Source organism: Rhinolophus ferrumequinum, chromosome 19, assembly GCF_004115265.2.
Source record: "Rhinolophus ferrumequinum isolate MPI-CBG mRhiFer1 chromosome 19, mRhiFer1_v1.p, whole genome shotgun sequence".
Taxonomy (NCBI): domain Eukaryota; kingdom Metazoa; phylum Chordata; class Mammalia; order Chiroptera; family Rhinolophidae; genus Rhinolophus; species Rhinolophus ferrumequinum.
In genome coordinates, this window is record NC_046302.1 from 53,752,104 (window position 1) to 53,773,672 (window position 21,569).

Sequence of the window (21,569 nt, forward strand, 5' to 3'; positions counted from 1 at the left end):
CTTTTGCCTTTAAAAATTTTACACTCAAAAACACTGTGCAGTCTCAAAGACTCAAAATGCTGAAAAGCAATATAAAATTTAAACAACCAAGTCAATAATAGAAGAAATACTAAGGCAGGTGACATCTACCCACTTTTTACTCACTTCGGTTTCATAAAGGCAAACACCATAGAGGATAAAATATAAAGTACTGTTGTTATAAAAATACTTAGATTGAACTGAAGTATTTCCAATAAGTGTTAAGTATTTTGAGTCTCTGGTGAAGTTCTGACTATACAGAACATTAAATTACAATACGTCTGTGTTTTCAGATTAAAACTATAAAACCACTTCATACCTTCAAAGGTGACTCTCCACCTACATAAACGAAAAACACACGATGTCTTTTCTGCACATGTTCAAACATTTGCTGACTTGGAAGTGGCCGAATTAGAGCTCTGTTTGAAAGCGACACAAACATAACGATGTGAATATACGTAACACTATGGAATCGTTCATGTAAAGTGGTGAATTTTGTGTTATGTGTATTTTACCCCAATTAAAACCAAAGCAAACCCCCAAAAAGAAAGCAACACAAACAAAAAACAAACTTGCATCTGAACTAAGGACAGTGCACAATTTACTCCTATTTACATGATAGCCTATTATGTCTAAAGCTATAAAGTTTAAATGTTATATTAACTGCATTTTAAGTGTATCACCCAATTCACCTAAATCTAATAAAACTGTAGCCCATGATCACTATTATATCCACATAATAAAAATATAGCACCTATCATTTAATGTCAGTTTAAAAAATAAGTTTCAAAAATATCCTTTTAGAGTATGATCATAGCCAATATTTTGATAGGCAAAAAAATTTATTTAGAGTCCTCAGCAAAAACAAAACAAAACAATCCACATGAGAATTAGTCTTTCTTCTTTTTAAAAAATCATTCACACAAACATACTATGAAATAATATCCCAGGAATTTATACTATGTTACAAATATTTATGTCTTACTCTGCCACTTAAATGTTACATAGTTTTAAAATACCCTACAGAGATTAAAATCTAAAATGTTTCGGAAGTATGTTATTCCTTTCAGGAAAAATAAAATGGAAAATGGTAGTCATAACAGTACCTAAGAAACTGATAAAAAGAAAACAGTGCAAAGATTTTATTATATATGCATATTTCAAAGCCAAATAGACTCAGAAATAAATTAACACCGAAGGTTATTACAAAACATATCATTTACAAAACATTGTTAAAAAAACCAAGAGGCAGTGTTCTTCTAAACATGGCCTATACTTACAAGATTTTTACTCCACCAAATTTGCAAAAGGAACAAAACTTATTTTGCAAAGGCAAACATATTTTCAAAATGCGTAATTCTTCAGATGCATTGCATCACTCTACTCTAGGTCCTATTTTTACTTTAGTAATTAACTGTTAAGTGATGCAACTCCAGAACTGACTCTTGAAATTTCATTTGCAAAAGAGTCAACTCTAATTACATCAGGAGAAGCCCTTCTAAGCTTAAACTAAACCTCACTACAAATTGCCAAAACATAAAGACTAATCTAAATCGTGGAGGAATAAAGTACATGCTACCAGCAATCCCAAAATGTAATATTATCTCTAAATGTATTCATTCACAAAGCAGAGAAAATGAAATATGCAACCAATGAGAAAATACAGTAAAAGTTATAAGCTTCGCAAACTGTAATATATAAAGATCATTCCTAATTCTGTGCCTTTTCTGAAAAATAATTTAAGTCGGATGGTATCATGGCACCCAAGAAATCCACCCCACTATTTCAATTTACCTTAAAGCTACTGAAAACTATCAATAGAATATATCCTGTCACACTCATAAGAAAGTGCTTATACTTTCAAAGTCAATACAGGTTAACCTATCTTGAATGAATGTTGTCTTCAAAAAGTTGCACATAATCACTAATAATTATAAACACCAACTTTATACCCGAGCAATAGGCAGCTTAAAAAAAGAAAATTACTGCATTCAAACAAACAGGAAATGCTTATGGAAGAATTTCAGTTCCTTATCAGTAAAACTTCAGAGATCTATAACTCAAATAGATCTCTGGGTTCTAATTACGTCACATTATAAGCAAACTATGCAATAATACCTGGTTGGCATGAAGCAGCATGAGGCAGATCAGGGAGAGTATTTTAGCTGCATCTAGTATCACAGGCTAGGGATTAGAAGCCCAAGTCTATTCAGAATAATAATATTGTGGGGGGGGGAGGGTGAGGGGGTTGGGGGGTGGGAGATGAGGGTAAGGGGGATCAAATATATGGTGATGGAAGGAGAACTGACTCTGGGTGGTGAACACACAATGTAATTTATAGATGATGTGATACAGAATTGCACACCTGAAATCTGTGTAATTTTACTAACAATTGTCACCCCAATAAATTTAAAAAAAAAAAAAAGAAGAAGAATAATATTGTGGGGTTTCTCTTAAAACTCTGAAATTAGGTAACAATAAAAAATAAATTGCTGTAAACCAGGGAGTACAAAAGCAGAACTATAAAAAAATAAAAATTAAGATTCACAAAGTTGTTAGAAGTAATCAAATTTTGAAAATGTATTAAAAATTGGGGGAAAAATTCTTGTATACACTGAAAAAATTTAAATACGAGGTTAACGAGCATATAATAAAAATGACAGACCCTTTTGTTTTTTTAAAGGATCTCTTTACATACGCTACATAACCCTATCTTTTCTCACAAATAAACAGACACATTTTATTTAGGTTAAGTCCCTAAAAATATGTGTGTTCAATAATGGTTTACTAAAATACATTTAATTTTCAAATATTAATATCATATAATAGAGGCCTTTTCTAGTAATAACTTACCCAGATACCCTGTGAGCAAACTCAATAATATCATCTTTAGTTCGTGGTCCTCTATAATTATAGGCCAAGTCCCCCTTTAATCTTAAAAAGAAAAGAAAAAAGAAAAAAGCTTGGATTATTTCAACTGTGTTTAATTGTCAATGCTAATCACTCTCTCTTATTACATAAAGTTACAATATATGAAACAGTTAATGCAGAGGTGTTTTAGAAGTAGCATAACCACGTAAAATAGACAACTGGCTTCAGGAGACCAGAAACCCAAAATATAAAGAAAAAGGCTGTATTTTATTAAAATCACATGATACTATTTTACTCTGTATTCAATAACTGTATCTATGTCTTCTAACTAATGAATAATCTACACATGCATGGTCAAAGGCTTGGTAAAGCATTATAATTCTCACTATCTTATCTTTTAAAAAGTAAGAAAAGGACAGGGAATTAAAATTATTTTGGTAGAGGTAAAACAAATTTTAAGCAACACAACAAGTAGTAACTTGATAGATGCTCCAAGATTACAGAGTAAAACAAAGCATAAAACCACTCCTTCTGGAAAATTAGATAATTTTCCAAAAGTCTGCCAATGAATTGTGTCCAACTGAGATTTAAAAAAAAAAAAAAAAAATTGTAAAAGCACAATAGAACATCTACAATTAAACAGAAAGAATGGACAGGATAATGTACTTATAACACAAGAAAGTAAAAGGTTTAGCAAACATTCTTAAAAAGTGGGGGAAGGTGGGAGGGGAGGTCAACACAAAACCCAAGAAATGAAAAATCAAAATTACTCAAATTTTGAAATTTGAGATTTTAAAATTCTGAAAAACTCACTTCACATAAAAAGAAGTTTCAAAATAAGTTAACTCCCCACATTACCAAAATAAGGACATGGATGAAACTCCTGAGAAAATTCAGTAAAGTCACTATAAAATAAGCCCTGTAGAATTACCCCACCATTTCTTCCCACTTAGACACTCTATATTAGACTTGATCAACATCTCCACATTAGAATTAACATTCACAAATCTGATTCTCTTTGTTGCTTTCATCTCAAATGCAATGTCTATTGTAATTACGGAAAAGCACAACTTGTTAGGAGACAGGATTCACATGGCAAAGCAGAACACACTCTTGAGCTCACGGGTAAAAAGCGTTTTATCACTTGTGATTGTATCCCTTGTCCTGCACAGTTAGTACTCAGACACGTTCAGTGAATTAGCCGTGAACAACACATTTACCTAAATACAAAGAAAAGCATAAAAAAAGATGCAGTCCCTGTCTTTTGATCACATACTGCACCTAGAAAGAACTGCTGAACTCAAATCTTCAATCCTCCAAGGAAGCTACTAGAAATTAATGTAATAAAATGTAAGTAGAGTGAACTAATAAAAATATACATATAAACATACAACACTCAACTTACAGCTTAATTGTTGGATAACCTCGAACTCCAAACTCTGAAGCAATGCCTTGATAAGAAAAAGAATAAATAATTCTAAATTTTTTTTAAAAACGAGAAACTTGGTAATAAATGAGCCTTTTACTTAGAAAATATATAGGTATATTTATACAAACTCATATATTTTGTTTTTAAGTCTAAAAAGAATATAAACTCACACCCACAAAAGAAAAAAAAATATGACATTCTCATACAAAATATAGTATTACTTAATAGTCTTAACTTATGGCCCGCACGAAATCCTATGACAAAATAGTAAGTGCTGAAATAGTAGTTAAAATTTTATCTCTAAAGTACTTATTTTATAAGATTTTCTTGTTAAAAAATATATACACATATATAAAGTCTCACTTCTCATTTGACTTCATTTCCCGGACAAATATTTCTTTAAAAGGCCCATCTCTCCCTTTAATGTTTTGAGTCTTAAAAGAACTGCATTGTATTTTAATTTTAAAAACATAAACCATATCTGCAAATTTATTTAATTCCTATAGTCAATATATGATCTAAAAGCAACTTTACTTGTTTTAGAAGTTTCTGCTTTTCTGATAACCTAGAATAATTCCAATTGTCACAAAGTTTATTCTGAAATCCTTAGTTAAAATGAGACAACAGTTGCAACAATGGCACATTTTATTTGAGGGAAAGAAACAGTAACAAAAACAAGCAAATGATAGAGAATCAGGACTTTATGAATTACAGAAATCACAATAGCAAATTAATACTGTATCACTTTAGAAATTCAAGGCAATTAGAACAGGAAAGAAAAAATAAAATGTTCTGAGTTAATAAACAATATACAATATATTTACACAATTATACTTGCATATGTAAAGTATACTGTATTTACTCACATGAGCTCTCCCTATGTTAATTTTCTTCATTTCGAGGATATTTTCTTATCACAGTATGGTATAAGAAAACTACTTCTGTATATATGGGTTCTGGTTTATCAATTGCTTTAATAGTCATTAATCTTTGGATTCAAATCACTCCCCACCAGTACACAAGAAATAAGTGAATTTGTGGCAAAATAATATCCCCAAATCTCTCTGCCTTCCTTTGTCAACTCCAGAGCTTCTCCTTAAACATATGGAGAGAGGGGACTGCAAAGTGATCAATGCTGGCTTTTATGAGAGGTTACAAAAATGAGAACTCAGGTTCTAAAGATGTAAGTCCTGACTCTTCAGAGACCAACTGCCTAATTTGTGCCCATATCTAATTTAGAACTGAATTCTGTCAAGGATATTCTAACTGAAGACTGCCGTTATTGAGATTGCCTTCAAAGAGATTATTCGGGGGAGACTATGTGAATAAAGCATGTTATTAATGCTTTCCATCCCAAATTAAGGAGGCAGGTAAATAAATACAAGTCCTCATTACCTTCCCCTGAAACTCCCTGGAAACTGCTAAAACATAAACACTAACAATTGATGGAGAGGAAGGTATATCCACTAGTTCCTTATATAAATCCTTATATAAATCAGCATAACATTTCCTGATACACAAATGAAATTAAACAAATGAAATAGGCAATCGATGAGACAATACAGTGGTGGTATTTTACAGCTTGATGTTGCATTTCTCATAAGAGGCTTCAGAGAGGCACTTAGCCACATCACTTAATAAGCACACTTTGACCCTGTCACGTAATTTCCTGTTTGCGCAAGCACCTATATGATGAGCTGGAGACCACCACCCACTCTGGAGTCCCTTGGCTCCTTCAGCATCAGCCTTCATTTCTGACAGAATTTCAATCGACAGTGACTCCTAAAACTTCAAACTTAGGATTCCCTAGAGGAAAATGGCTGTATAATTTAAAAAACAAGCAGAGAAGCAAAGCGTGAGTTGTGGATCCGGGTTAGGACCCTAACTTCTCCATTTATCACCTGTGCAGTCTGCTTAAGGTTCTTCACTTCTGATCGTGCTTCCCCTTCGGAGGACGCCTCTCATCCTGCAGGGCGATGGCTGGGGTTGTAAAGTAAGAAAACCTGTGAAAAAGAAGCTAGCAGAGAATCTGCTCAAGGGCGAGGTGCACTTCCTGCCTATTCCTGATCTTGACCTCAGTGCTGAGTAATGACCTGCCGACGCAGCAACGTGCAGGTCATCTTAACAAGAACCAGCACATGTAGGATAGCTCACACTGTCTTTAATACGCCTTCAACTACACCTGAGGACCATTTAGTGAGCGGGAAAAGGTGCTAACGTCATGTTTCAGGTAATGATGGAATACTCAGGAAGATCTGGTAACAAGGGGGCAAGCATTCATTAGGTAGCAAGGCTGAGACGGAAACTCAAGTCGGAGTTTAATGTTTTTCATATTAGACAAGGGCTTGCATAGAACGCTGGGAACCATTTCTTTACAAACGGAAATTCACTTTGTAAAATAAATCACCTCCCCTGAAGTTTTGTAATCTTAAATGTTCGTCAGCTGAGGTTCAACACGAAGCCCCATCTCTTTTGTTTTCTCCCTGAGATGACAACATGACGGTAGAGACAGGCTTGCAGGTGAACCACCGTGACCTTGGACTCCGGGCCTAGTTCTGCTTCTGCCTCTAACTGTGGTTTCTGAAATTACTCCAAGTCATTTCACCACTAACTACCTTCTGCCATTTCCTCTATACACTGGGAGGGTGGAAGGAGAAAGGCGGCGAACTCAATCCGAAGTCCTTTTCAGCACAAGAATACGATTTTTCTTAGCATTTAGCGTCACTATGTGTCTGACATGAAAAGAGAAAAGCTATAGCAGTGGTACTCAACTGAGGAAGATTTTGCCCTCCAGGAGCCACTGGGCAATGTCTGGGGTCAGTTTTGGTTGTGTCCCCAGGAGAAGCCTGCTACTGGCATCTAGTGGGCAGAGGCCAGGGGTGCTGTTAAACGTCCCACAGTGCACAGGAATCCCTTCTCCTCCCAAAGGAAGAATTATCTGGCCCCAAATGTCAGCAGTGCCAAGTTTGAGCAACCCTCAAGTATAGTCACTGACCAAAACTAACATGCAAATATAATCTGTGAACAAGGAATCGGAATAAGAATGTTATTGGGCAAATGCCGTTGCAAGTTAATACATCAAAGAGAGAGAGATAAAATATGATCTTTACATAAAACCATGTCACACTTAGGTTGAGGAATAAACAGAATTGCAGTGGTTTCATAACACAAATCAATACATCATTACAGCTAACATCATATTTTAACTTCTGAATGAGACCATTTTAGCACTCACTTTTGAAGGGGATGTACAAAAAGAGAAGCTAAAATATATAGCTGAATTTAAATTGGACATTATACACTTCTTTAATGTTATTTGGTTATAGTATTATTAAACTCATGCATCAAGAAATTTCTGGTACAATTCCAAACCCACAGGGCAGGATAACTACAATAGTTCCTATTTCTCTAGTTAAGGATTCTGTGCACAGAGATTTGTTGGACTGAGTGCGATGGCCTTTGCTTCCTATCCCTGCAATTACAGGACTGCGAAATAAGCTACCCTTAAATCCTCTCTAAGAGACGTTCTACACTTCATCACTGAATAATCCTATCCCATCCCAAACCAAAGTCCTATACATAATTATTCATCAAAATAATACATTACTTTGTCATTCTCTAACTTAAGCACACAGCAGAATCACCTGAAGTCCATGTGAAAATATAAGATTCTTCCCATATGACCCAATCGCAGAAATTTTCATTTGGTAGGTTTGGTGTGGGCCTTTGACATAATCTGAATTTATATGAGCACCCAAGTAATTCTAAAGCAGCAGGTATGCAGACTAAAGTCTGAGAAACACTGATTCTGTGACTGCCTGAAAAGTGACCTATGGGGACGGAAGCGATGTCTATGGAACAGCCAAGCCTTCAGTATTCTAAAGTGAGACATGGAACAATGTTGGCAGACAGCTTGAAAAAGAAATTCAGTCTCTTTACTTGTTTGATTCCAAGTTCTACTTAAATACCTGTACTGGAGCTGTCTTGAAGTATCTCAGGAACCCTGAAGAATTATATGCCAAAAATCTATCGGTCGTCTTAGGCAGCAGTTTCTGTATACTTATCAACTTGCGGTCAAGACTAAGGTAACAAATACCGCTTTCTCCTCAGCATAAAAGACCTCCTTGATTATATAACAAAGTGGGAAATGCATCCGTTACTGACACCAAACACCCAATAACACCAGACAATGTACTTATGGTCAGTGGGCACTGTCCCCACTGGAACACCCATTCCACGAGAGGAGAAACTAATGTCTCCCCAATGCCGTGAGGTGCCTGGCACATCCCAGCACATGGGAGGCACTCACTGGATACCTGATGACTGACTAACTGGGTTTTCAATCAACTATGTACGGCTCAAGTAGTCACAGGATTTACAAGCAGACTGGCAGAGGGGGAGAGGAGCATTCCTGGTCTCCATCCACGGAGTGAAGGGTGGGAAGTGTGTAGCACCTGCTTGGCAGGGGGTGGTCTCGCAGACAGCAGTTCCACTTTCCCATTACCTAATGCCAGATGGTTTGCTTGACATGTGTTACACTCATGCATTTCATATACTGCAACCTCTATAGAGGTTTTCTTCTCCTATTAATTCAACACAATGCTAAGTAAACAAGACACACAATCACTATCATAACATCACAGGCAAAATTTAAACCTCTTAATGGTTTATGAAAATGAAATGAAAAAAAGGTCCCATCATAAAGTATGTAAAAAGCTATATGAAGTCTTAACACCTATTAACAATATCGCTTTTCAATCACAGCATTTAAAATACTTTCTTCTCCAAGCTAGTCAGGAAAACTCTTGCTCTTTTTCTCCCTAATCATAGGCGCACTTAATAAACAGTGAAGGAGAAGCAAACAAATTAGGCACTATAAAAATTTTGACTTAATGTAATGTAAACTGTTAATTCTCACTGGAGCATCACAGTAAGATTTTTACTGATTTACAGCTCCTCCTTTTCTTACTGCTTTTTATTCTCCCACATTCCCTTGTACAGTATTCCTCCAGGGAGTGAGTCAAGTGATCGCAAGACTGCTCCATGTCGAAGACTTTGTCGTACTTGGTTTGTTCATCGTCCTCCCTCTATTAGACTGTAAGCATTTCCAGGACAAAAAGGATTTGTTTTGGTTCTTCTGTAATCTGTAGAGACTAGTACAGGGCTTGACACACTGTAGTTAGCAAGTAAATACTGAGTGACTATGAATGAATGACGATATGAATGAATATATACGTACACACTTGTCAGCATATATGCCTAGACACAATAATTTACTTTCATGAGCAACAGTTGAAAAGAATTTCTTAAACATTGTTAAAATCTTATTTCAAGAAACATCAACTCAAGCATATTATTCTCTTTCTCTACAATAACTTCCTGCCATTGATCGCTTCTCCTCTCCAAGTTTCAACAATTCACTTCTGTGACTCAGTAATTCCAGCTCTACTATCTTAGTTACACTCTAGTTCTTCGCTATTCCCAAACATCAATAAAGCAAAATACCACCAATTCAAAACAGCTGCTAACGTGAAAACGCACACAAAATTAATTATTCTTTTCCATATAAACCAGTGGTAGTGCAGTCAATAACTACATTAAGAATCTTGCACTATTATTTTCAATTGCTCGTATTTATATCACAGAACTAATCTATCATATCCGTGATGTCACCCTTGAGAAGTCTGTTTGCTTTACTCTTTCCTCTTGGCTCCACTGCCAACCACGCTCATCTGGGCTTCCAGCATCCCCCACCCAGATGTACATAAAGGTCAACTTAATGATCCTCTTGTCTCTAACTGTTCTTCTTTCCATCCTACATATTGCTGCCAAAAACATTTTTGCAAATCATGTGCCTTGTCAAAAAAGTATATTACTTCTCAATCGATAACTGATAAAAACTAAAACAGCTCTTCCCGTAAGCAGCCTGAGGTGACCTCTGCAATTGGTTCACTATTTGCTTAACCCAGAGAACCCCACAAAATCATGTAAATCGAGAGGTTCAAATCTACGTGTTTATTTTAAGAACACTCGTGAAACTGCCCTGGCCATCAAGGGTATGCATATCCGAAAAGCCATCAAGTGTCTAAAGGATGTCACGTTACAGGTGTGTCATTCCGTCGTTACCGTGGTGGAGTTGGGAGGTGTGCCCAGCCGAACAATGGGGTTGGATGCAGGGTCAGTGGCCCAAAAAGAGGGCAGAATTTTTACTGCACACGCTTAAAAATCCAGAGTGATGCTGAACCTACAGGTCTAGGTGTAGACTCTCTGGTCACTGAGCACAGCCAGGTGAACACAGCTCCCAGCATGCTTTGCAGAACTTACAGAGCTCACGGGCGGGTTAACCCATGCCTGAGCTCCCCCTGCCACACTGAGAGGGTCCTCACCGACAAACAGCAGGATGTGCCTAAACCAGAAGAGGAGGCTGTACAGAAGAAAAACATCTCTTCTCCCAGAAGGAACTGAAGAAACAGAAACTTGTGGCCCGGGAGTAAACTCAGCATCAAATAAATGCTAATAAAAGTAAAACAAATAAACAAACAACTAAAACACTTTGTCCGACCTCAGAAGCCCTTAAAATATGGCACCATCTCTTTTCCCCTTCCATGTATAAACCATTGTGTTGTGCCAGGGGTTTTGGAAATAATGCAATCCCCACAACTTAGAGGATTATCACCCTTCTATTTTCAGACAAGGAAACTGAAATTACGATCGGTTAAGCACTTCTTCAAAGCCACAAAAATAGGACATGGCAGAGTTGGGATTAAAACATAGGTCTGTCTTGTTCCAAAGTTGTACCCAGAGCACAACACTGATGTCCTAAAATGAAACACACATGGCATACTTCCACTTACTTCGTTAAAGAAAAACGGAATCTACGTTTATTGAACACTACAAGGGACTTTACATACACTGTCATTCAAATCTCAAAACAACCAATAAAAGAGGCATTACAATAAATATTTATCAGCACGTAGACTAAAGCTTAGAGATGTTAAGATGCTTTCCAGGTGCTATACAGCAAAAGTAGCGGACAGAGCCAGGATCTGAATCCAGGCTGGCTTTCTGAAGCCACACTCTTTCCAAATTTCTGTGGTACCTCATACTACTCTAAACTTAATTTTGTCTTTTCCCAAATCCTTTAACACAGGTGTTCATAAACTTTTTCTGTAAAGGGTCATAAAATAAATACTTGAGGCTTTGTGGGGCATACAGCATATGTTACACTACTCGACTCTGCCACCGGAACATAAAAAAGGCCACAGACAATAGCGGACAGATGAGCATGGCTGTCTTCCAAAACAGCTGTTTACAGAAACGGGAAGTGGGCCAATTTCCTGCATGGCTGCAGTTTGCCAGCCTGTGCTTTAAGACATTCTGTTCTCTGGTACGTATTTATTAAGCTAATTTCCAGCTCTATGATTTTGCTTTCATATCCTCTCTAGTGCGTATACTTTCCTGACCTTCACTTCTATTTATCCTAAACTCAACGCATCCTTCAAATTCCCACTTCCTCCTCTACCATGCCACCTCCGACTACTCAGACAGATGACGGACGCTCATTCTTAATTCACACACAACATCAATGGCTTAATACTGAAATTTGTGTAGTTGTCTCAGGTCACTGATTATCAAAAGTGGGCTCCAAGCAGGAACAAGGGCTTGTCCATCTCTGTTTGACATCAGATTAGCATACACTGGACATTACACATTCAGTGGTTAAATTCATTTGACTCATAAAACATGCAGTCTTAAATTAAGACAACTTTAATATTACGTGAGCAACGAACATATTTCTTCCTCCTACCTTGAATGCTGTTTCGCATAATTAAAACATTTTCATTATGAGAACAGTGAAATAATCAACTGAGTAAATGCTTACTAGAATAGGAAGTAGCGTCCATCTTTCCAACTTTAACTGGAGAACCGATGCTTTTCATCTCAAGACCAACTTCATTCCAAATCGGTTCCAGTTTTTTACAATGACCACACCATGGTGCATAAAACTTGTTAAAAAAAATAAAATAAAAGACAACCACTAAACCATTGTGCTACTGTGGATATTAATTTTAATTTTTAGAGAATCTCTGACTAAATGATTTGATAATAACCTGTTTTAGACAAAAAAAAAATCCAAATATAATTTTCAAAGTGGTTACATAATAAAACACACACATGTAAACCTAGATAGGTTAACTCTTAGTATTGACACTACTCTAAGTTCATTTTAAATGACTACTGCCATCTAGTTAAAAATAGATATATGACTTACAATAAAAACATCTTTGCTTCCTAGTGTGTTCATATTATATATAAAATGAGAACACTAAACACACATACACACCCCTTAAGTGTTAATGATAAACATCAATCTATTTCTATTATAAAAATTTCAACAAACTAGGTAACTTTGCTGCTTTAAGCGTCTCCATTGGTTAAGACATGGAAGATCATTAAGATGACTGGTCTGACAGAGGGACAAGTCAGGCTGATTAAACTAAAACCACAATTCTTCCTTCTTCAGAATCACCAGATGGCTGGGGTGGTAATTAGGTACCTCCAATTAAATGGTGTAACAAGCTGCTTGTTGTATTTTCGTGAAATAAGATTTACCTATTTTTTTTAACATTACACTATGGAAATATTCAAACATATACACAAAGAAAGAATTAAACAGTGGGCCCTCCTGCCCCATTGCCTAGCTTCAATAATCGTCCACGTGGCATTGTTATTTCATCCCTTTTGCTGCCATTTTTTTTTTTTTTTTTTTTTTTTTACTGAGGCACGTTAAAACGAATCCAAAATATTGTAAGGTTTAAATACATCCCAAACTTGAAAGTGAGGAAAGGAAGCTGAAAATTTGACTTTGTTCACCATTAAGATGAAATATGATTTTGACTGCCAAGTAATATCACTATACACAATCTCTTGGACAGTATGAAAAAACAAGGGTGAATTCTGTAATAAAATCATACCATAATTTCCCTCAGATATAATCTACTAGTCGACCTCATTAGAATTTCAACAAAAACGGATTTCTTTCCAGGAACCATAAGGCTCTGAGGTTCATTTTTAATATAAAAACCCAAACAGTACTACCCAAGAAAACACGTTGAGTAATATACGTAAGTACTAACTGTATGCACATGGGTGGAGAACAGAAAATAACACTTAAAATGGTAGGGGTGCTTAATTAGTACAAAAAATTTACATACTCACATCTACAAGCCAAATGTCATCTTTTCGATTATCTTTAAACCTAAAAAACAAAAACAAGGAAACAAATCTTTGTATGTCTCCACTTTACAATTGAATAGCACAGTACTGTTCAGATAATCTCGTCGTAAACATAGGAGCATGGAACAAACTCATTCAACCAATTTTCATGTAAAAATGTTACCCAATGACCTCTATGTATCTTATCTATTGAACACGTCATTAACTGCAGAAGAGAAGTGATAAAGCGACAAAGCGGGACTGCACTGGAGGAAACACAGACGGATGGATGCCGCGGCGCCTGGGCCCCCTCCTCCATTTATACGTGTGTGTATCACAGCTCACACAGGTCGCCGGGGGCTGCTTTCCTCACCAAGCTCTGCTTGTCTTTGGTTGCCCTTGTTGGCATCTGGGAACTTGAATTTCAGTTCCTGAGAGTGGTGGCTCGTTGGTCTTACACTGTGCAAACAACGTGGTTTTGTGAGAACAGCTGCTTTCCTTCTGGGGGCCTGAACTTTTGGGACTGGTAGGCAGAGGGGTGCTATGTGACCAAGCCCCAATAAAAACCCCTGGGCACTGAGTCTCTGAGCTTCTGTGGTTCGCACGTGGTCACGACTCCTGAGGGAGTAATGAAGCACAGCCTGTAATTCACCCTACGGCCTTCCTTCCCTTTGTTGACTGTGCTGTGTTCTGTCACTGTAATAAATCATCGCTGTGACCCCGACCTTAGGCTGAGTCCTGTGAGTGCTCCTAGTCAACCTCTGAACCTGGGGGTACTTTTGGGGACCCCTACACCATACCCAGCAGTTTCCTACAGCACAGTTCTAATCATGTGACTCTTATTTGACACCTTGTAGGCCTCTTCCCACCACAAACAAAAAAAGCACCAATCACTATACTTATGTGGTTCCAACTTATCTTTTCACTCAAATGTAAGCTTCTGTGATTTCCAATCACACTCTGGTATCCATGACAGCTAAGTTCACAATGTTAACCTGACTTTCTACATTCTGTCATGTTAAATCCTATCCAGCGAAAAGCATCCCTTACTCCAGAATGCCTTCCTAAATTCCTCACAGCTAGAAACAATCTCTCCACATCATCTTTGTTATATTCAATTCTTATCGCTTCCACGGGTTGTCTTTATTCACATATTATCCAAACATAAATATGCTAATCGAGGAAAGAAGTGTATTTCTTCATCTCCTAGTGTCTTGTGTGACAAACGTTCTCTATGGTGGTATTTTAATGAGGTTCTTAAACCTATAGTTTGAGAGAGCACATCCCCCATATCTGAGCTCTTCGGTCCAAAGGAGCTCTCATCATCCATCTGCGAAAGCCGGTTCTGTACCACGGACCAGAACACCACTTAATCCCCCAGGCAGGTGAATCCGAATCCTTTTGTGGTTTAGGAAAAAGTTCTGTTTTATATGCTGATATCCACTCTATGGAGTGACCCAGGACAGCGGCCTGGTTACCTTAAGCAAACTGGTGTCCCAGGGTTCTCTAACTGCTGGTCATTATTCTTGAGGACCTTGTAGGCGAAACCCAAGCTCTGCACCCAGAGATAAACGGAGGACGTTGCTGTTTCCCACTCCCTGATGTTCGGCAGTCATCCTCTTCTCCCATTAATTGGAGTCTCTGGGAAGGAGGTGACAGGTAAGGAAGTCCCTTATGGGGTTCCCCACGGAGACGCAAGTGTCAATAATAGTAAAAGGACACAGAATTGAAAGAAGCAGGCAGACACCTTGGGTCAAACATGCAGCACTAATGAAAAGCACCCCACTGGGGAACTGCTGCTCTGAGACCCCAGACTGCTGTCCTGAGGTGTGCAATCCAGGCTGGGGTAATCGTGTCCCCTCCCATCTGCTGACTAAACCTGCCCTTTACTTGTTCATTGAAATGCTCGACCACCCCAGCAGGTTAGGGGTGATATGGGGAAGGAGAATGCACTGTGTGCCCCATGAGTAGGCCCACTGATGTGTTGCTTGAGCTGCAAATCCAAGGTTTTAGCAGATGCAGTGCTCTCAGGGGACCTGACAGGAAGCGAAGTGACCCTATAGGGCCTGGGCAGTGTGGCCCGAGTCAGTGGAATGCATGGGGGTGGCCAGGCCAAACCCGGAGAAAGTGTCGACTGAATCAGGATCCAGAAGACACTGTGGACGGGAAGAGGGGCCCACGGTGTTGGACTGCTGTGAAAGCTCTGGCCCATTCACTTGAAGTAATCTGTCCCTGGGGAGTATGTTCAGCCTTATCCAGGGTCTGACGAGCGGGACAGCTCTTCCTGCTAGTTTGGTGTCTTCTCACAACAGTGTCAGCCCATGCATGCCAGCCATGCATCCCTCTGGGATGGTGTCTGAATGTCCGTGGGCCACCTTCTCATGGATCTGGGAGGTAGTTAAATGCACATCTGCCTGCTCTGAAGAACAATTCAGCGTCCACGTTCAGCTGACAAGCATGGTGCGCTCTTTGGTTATGTTTCTCTGTCAGAATAGGGGCCTTTCTGGTGAGCATCACGTAGGTAACAAAACTATTAGGGGCAGAAACAATCTCTATCCAAATGTCCCATCTGCATAGGGGGCCCTATTTATACGCCACACAACCAAATGGCCAAGCCATTAGCCACGGCGCCATGAGTCAGTGACAATCTAGCAGTGCTTATGTGCTGGGGCTGGAGGGAGGTGGGAGCACAGCCTCCCAGGATGCATGAAGCTGCCCGCTGGGCGAAGGTCCTCTACCATTTTGGAGGAGGACAGGTCTCGGTCAGGTTGCATGGGGACCACACCTAATTCCATTCCAGTACAAGTTCACCAGGAGGACCCACCAGGGATCCAGGAAGTCTCTATTTCTGGGTCCCCATCGGGCCAGAGGAGGCTCCTGGGGTGTTATTCCTTGGAGGTGGAGGGGCACCCATGAGATCTTCTCATGGAGTTGTAAGACTCCAGCTAGGTACCGTATGTGCCATTTCCACTTCACTACAGATTCCAGAGCTGACCCTACTCAGCAACACGACTGGAATTTCTGCTCATGAATTTACTACTGCACTTGTCCAGCAAGGCCCAATGAGTGGCCAGTAAGTACCTCTCAAAGGGTGTGTATGTTTCAGCCCATTTGGGGAGCTCACGAGCTCATGCTGGCCTGTAGTACTGTCCTTTTGCCACAGGCTCCCATCAGTGAACTGAGAGGTTGCTGCAACGTGTAACTCACATGGCAGATGTGAGTCCACGGGGTCCAGAAATGAGAGGCCTGCTGGCGGGCCTCTGGAGTATCCTGTTCATTGAGGTCCCACTCAAAGGCAGTGGCCTTTCTGATAACCTGGTAGATGGGTACCATCAAGCTCTCCAATGTGACAGCATCAGTGACAGCTGAACAAGCCCATCAATCCCTGGGCCTCTTTTCTGTTCTGGGGTCAGAAAGGGCCAAAAGTTTGGTCATGATCTCTTCGGGATGAGATGCTATACTGCTTCCCAGATCATGCCCAGGAATTTCAGTTGAGTACAAGGTCCTTGTACCTTGTTTGTGGTAACAACCCAGCCATGTTGCCACTTGTGAGGTGTTGCCATGGCGTCCAGTCTTTGTTTTGCATTGCCCTCATCTAGGCCCTCTAGGAGGCTGTCGTCAACACAGTGGAAGGCCAGTGCTCCTTCCAGGAGCAGGACTTTTTCCAGATCATGAGATACCCATCGACAGCAGACAGGTGGGGAATTTTAGGGTCGCCTTGCAGACGGACAATAAAAGCGTGCTGGAGTCCATTACACATGAAGGCAACTGATTCTGATCAGCCTAGTGGAGAGCGATGCTGAAAAAGGCACTTGTGATGTTAACAGCTAAGGACCAAGCTCCCTCTACAAGCCTCTTCCTGACGTCAGGTGCTACCAGAGTCAAGGGCAGCACCGTGGTACTGAGACACTGATCAGCGGGTCTCCCAGCACCTAACGTTCATGCACGAGCCCGATGGGGCTGCTGAATGGGGAGTCTCCAGAGCTCTCTGGCTTCCTTCAGCTCAGCGATCAGGAGTTATTTCTTTACTTGCCAAGCAGCCAATATTATTTTTGGGAGACAATGTCAGTAAGGGCTGGCAGTTGGGTACGTTCAGTCTTCCATATGCTCCACTAAGATGGCCCTAAGTGCAGCATTCCCACTGGGGCTTGGGGACAGAGATAAAGTGGGAGTGCACACAGATCATGCATGTACCCCAATAATACATTTAGCAGTGGGGGCCTGAAAGTACTCACCCAGGACCAGGCAGGGGCAAGGGAGCTGGGAGTGGTCACCACAGACTCACGACCTGAGAGCACTGTGTGTATCCGCCTCATGCCGGTAACACGGGTTGTAGGAATCACACTCATCTGATAGCCACAAGGCCCAAGAAGCGCAATTCTCTCCACCACCCCAGTGAACTCTGACCTTGGCGGAGGCTCTCTAGCCTCACCAGGGGACAGAGGGGCCTCACCCTAACAAGGTCTGGGCAATTGTTGCAGAACTCTTCAGACTCTTCAGACTCACTGGGAAGGATGGTGGGACAGTACCTGTAATAGTCACAGGTGCTGTCATCATGCTGACCCTTGTGGGACCAGCCACCACTCCCCTCGTGGCCTGGAATCTGGCCGTGAGATCCGCAGTGAGGAGCCTCCCGACCTCCTCCTCTGAGACTCTGTTCCTGCGGAACCAGACCTGGAGATCTTTTCTGAAAGGCTTTCACCTGGGTCACCCAGAAGAGGGTGCCGGTTCCAACTCTTCTGTCACTCTTTGTGCTGCTCCATCTTTGCTATCTTGTGGTGGCTGCTTTTGCCATGACTGGAAATTTGTCCCTTAAGACTTGGGCTGTGTCACAGACCAACTGAACCGATTTCCAGAGGACACTTAAGTGGGTCTGGTAACAAGCAGAGCAAGGACACACCTAGAAATTGGAGTCTGGCTACCAATCTCATTATCCACTGTTCTTAATCCCTCACTGCAGACCCAAGGGATCCCCGGGATGGCTTGCGGGGCCTCTCTGTACAGCCTGTGGGAGTGCCGGCCGGGCCTGCTTTGGGAGACACATGCTGGGAGACACATGCTGGGGGACACATGCTGGGGGACACATGGTGGGGGACACATGGTGGGGGACACATGCTGGGAGACACATGCTGGGAGACACATGCTAGGAGACACATGCTGGGGGCCAAATCTGTCCGTCTCCAGAGCCGCCAGCTGACGGAGGGCAGGGTCTTTGGCGTCTGCAGCTGCTCAGCTCTCCTCCGTCCTCCTAACTCGCTGCTCGCAGGGCATCCTCACGGAGGCGGCCACAGTGACGCAGCTGAAGGAGATGACCTCCCTTGGGAACACGGCTCGCCTCAGAGCCGGAACACTGCTGGAAACAACCTGCCAGTACTCCGTCAGCCCCACAGCATGGCGGGTGAAAGGCCCGTGGGCCCCTGGGCTTTCTGCTCTCCGCAGCCGTGCTGTTTTCCACCAACCACCCAGCTGCTACCCCACTTCTGTGCTGGAGACGTGGTCACTGATTAGGACCGCAAGCCAAACTGAAAGTGACGACGCCGGCTTTTTTCACTGATGCGCCAAGCCACGCCAAGACGCAACAAAGGCGCCCGCTCCTCAGCGTCCATTTTCCCAAGGGGAACGGCACCGAGCAAGAGTCCGGCGGGTCAGCACGGAGGAGCTCATCTCACCGCGAGGAGCGCTGGGCCGAAGGCGTCTGCCTCGGCCTCTCTGTGGACCCGTGGGCAGAGACACTGTGTCTGCCCAGGACAAAAGGACAGGAGTGCAAAGGCCTGGAGTCCAAGTGGAGCCAAGTGCTTCAGCCAAGCCTCTCAGTAAGGCAGTCTCAGCAGAGGAGCCTGGGAAATGCCTCAGGTGAGTCCCCCAAAACCCCAAAGGCAACGTGTATGAGCAAGGCTGGCCCCGGAGGCCGGAGTCTATGGCTACAGCTCCCTGTGTACCGAGCCGGGTGTGGGAGGCTAGCTTCCCCTGTGAGGCCTGCCAGGAAAAGCCTTGTACCCGCCTAAAAGGTCACATGTAGCGTTTGGGGCTGGGGCAGGACCCCTCGCATGCCATAAGCACACCTTGGGATTAATGCTGGGGTACTATGAAAGAAGTTTCTAGCATAGTTCCCGAAGTCCAGCCCCCACTCAGTGGTGATTAATGCAAAAAAAAAAACACACACACACACACACACAAAAACAACAAACACAAGGTAAAACAATAGAATATAGAAAAGCTTACTAGTTTTTTTGGTCTCATAACTTAGTAAAATTCTTTTGAGCACAACCCCGTTCTGTAAATATATAGGACATCTTAGGATGACTCCTAGAACAAAATTAGTGCTGTATAAGCACTGGTCATTACGATCTGTGTTAAAAGCTTAGAATCATGCAAATACTCAGAGTTGGAAGAAGATACAATTTACAAATATATATACTCACGATTCATCTAAATCTTCCACAAATCCTTTACAGAAAGCCATATCAAGGAAAAAAACTGAAAAAGACAAAATGTACATGATAAATGCTGAGTTATCATTTGACTGATACTATATGCTTAGTCACCTATAAAACGCTTTTATTTTTGTTTTTGTTTTTTTTTTTTGTTTTTACAACCTACCAAAAAATTCATCGCTGAGCCATCCCAGGGCAAAGTGATACAAAAACAAACAGATCATGTGTTTAACAAATACTCTTCATGCAGCCACACTATGATAAGCAAGTGAAGCTAGTAAATCTAAGACACAGAGGTTGTTTTAAAATACACTTTTACTCTCATGGAATTTTTCCTTTTTACCATTCCATTTTTTTTGGAGTATAGATAGAACTCGTTCTTCTGTATTTCTCCCTTTCCTCTAGCAGCAATTATCTCTTCAGTATAAACTCCAAATGCCATTCAAAACACTATTAGTTTTTTTCCCCCCAAAATGTATAGAAACAAAATTGAACTACACCTGTAATGCTCATTGCCCAACAGTGTCTGGCACGGATTATGCCAGAGCTAAACGGTGGCTGAGGAAGTCAACACACCACAGTGAGCACCCGAGTCCCTGGTCTGGCACGGGGGGCCGAGGGAGGCCCCCCCCACACAGGTCACTTTTCACACTGCACAATGCCGACGACCTGACCACGTTCTGTCCTTGGCCGTCCCCCTGTCAGCCCCTGGGTGGGTAAAAATCCTTCAGACGTGGCAAGACTGGGAACCTGACGCCAAAGCATGGTTTGGCTACAAGTGGAACCGAAAAGGTGGCATCCTTCCCGGCTCTCAGTGAAGTCAGTGCTACTGAAACTTCCTGCACCGCTGAGAATTAGAACCAAGCAGAAGCCAGCCGCAGCTTTTCCGCCCCTGGCAATGGTCTCTGGCAAAGATGCGTGGGGTCGGGGGAAGGACCCCAAGCCATCGGCTCAGTCAAGAGGAGCCCTGACCGCGTGGATGCATCTCCGCCACACCGCAGCCTCCCCCCACGTTCGGCCAGAGACACGAAACCAGGCCCGACCCCACCCGGGGAAGGCTCCCGCGCCCACCCTCACCGGCCCGCGCGGGCTTTACCTGTGGCGCAGAGCCGCAGGGCGGCCCCGCGTTTCCGAGGTGCCATGGTCGCCGCAGGCAAGCTGCAAGCGGCCGCTGCGGAGCAGAAAGACACCAACGGCCGCCGCTGCACTCACGGAAAGGGAAGCCGGGGCGCAGAGGAAGCTCGGCGCTGAGGCCGGGGGCGGGGCACGCCAGGCTCCAGGACGCTCCTCGGGCCCCGCCGGCCTCAGCCTCGGAGCATGCGCGGAACTACGGCGCCTGCGCAGAACTGCAGCGCATGCTCAGTCGCCTCCCCAAAAAAAGCGTTTGCGCTCTCGGCGGCCTCTGGGAGCGTGGGAAATCTAGCGTGAGGTCGCTGTCACGTGAGAGCGGAGCGGCGTCTGTGGCTTGGGGGCGTTTCCAGGAAGTTAAATACGCGCTAAACTTGAAAAATGAAGTCCACTCCGACAACACAGTTGGAGGTTGAATTCTGCCAGATGTTTCCCTTGTTCACGTCCAATGTGCAAGCAAATTCCTGAAGAGG

The 21,569-nt window shown here is 41.9% G+C and overlaps 1 protein-coding gene across 2 annotated transcripts in view; it reads right to left on the reverse strand.

The window, feature by feature from the left end:
• Nucleotides 1-21,281, reverse strand: part of TMX3 (thioredoxin related transmembrane protein 3) — a 40,897-nt gene extending 19,616 nt beyond the window's left edge. Inside the window, exons 1-7 of one of the 2 annotated variants that reach the window (XM_033087339.1) lie at nt 21,065-21,281; nt 19,957-20,011; nt 13,538-13,577; nt 12,201-12,324; nt 4,295-4,340; nt 2,872-2,952; nt 338-437 (exon numbers count right to left, since the gene is read on the reverse strand). In XM_033087339.1, the coding sequence (XP_032943230.1) occupies nt 338-437; nt 2,872-2,952; nt 4,295-4,340; nt 12,201-12,324; nt 13,538-13,577; nt 19,957-20,011; nt 21,065-21,110 (492 nt within the window). In that variant the 5' untranslated portion in view covers nt 21,111-21,281. The remainder of the gene's footprint in view (nt 1-337; nt 438-2,871; nt 2,953-4,294; nt 4,341-12,200; nt 12,325-13,537; nt 13,578-19,956; nt 20,012-21,064) is intronic. The other variant, XM_033087340.1, reaches the window with a different exon arrangement.
• Nucleotides 21,282-21,569: the final 288 nt, after the last annotated feature.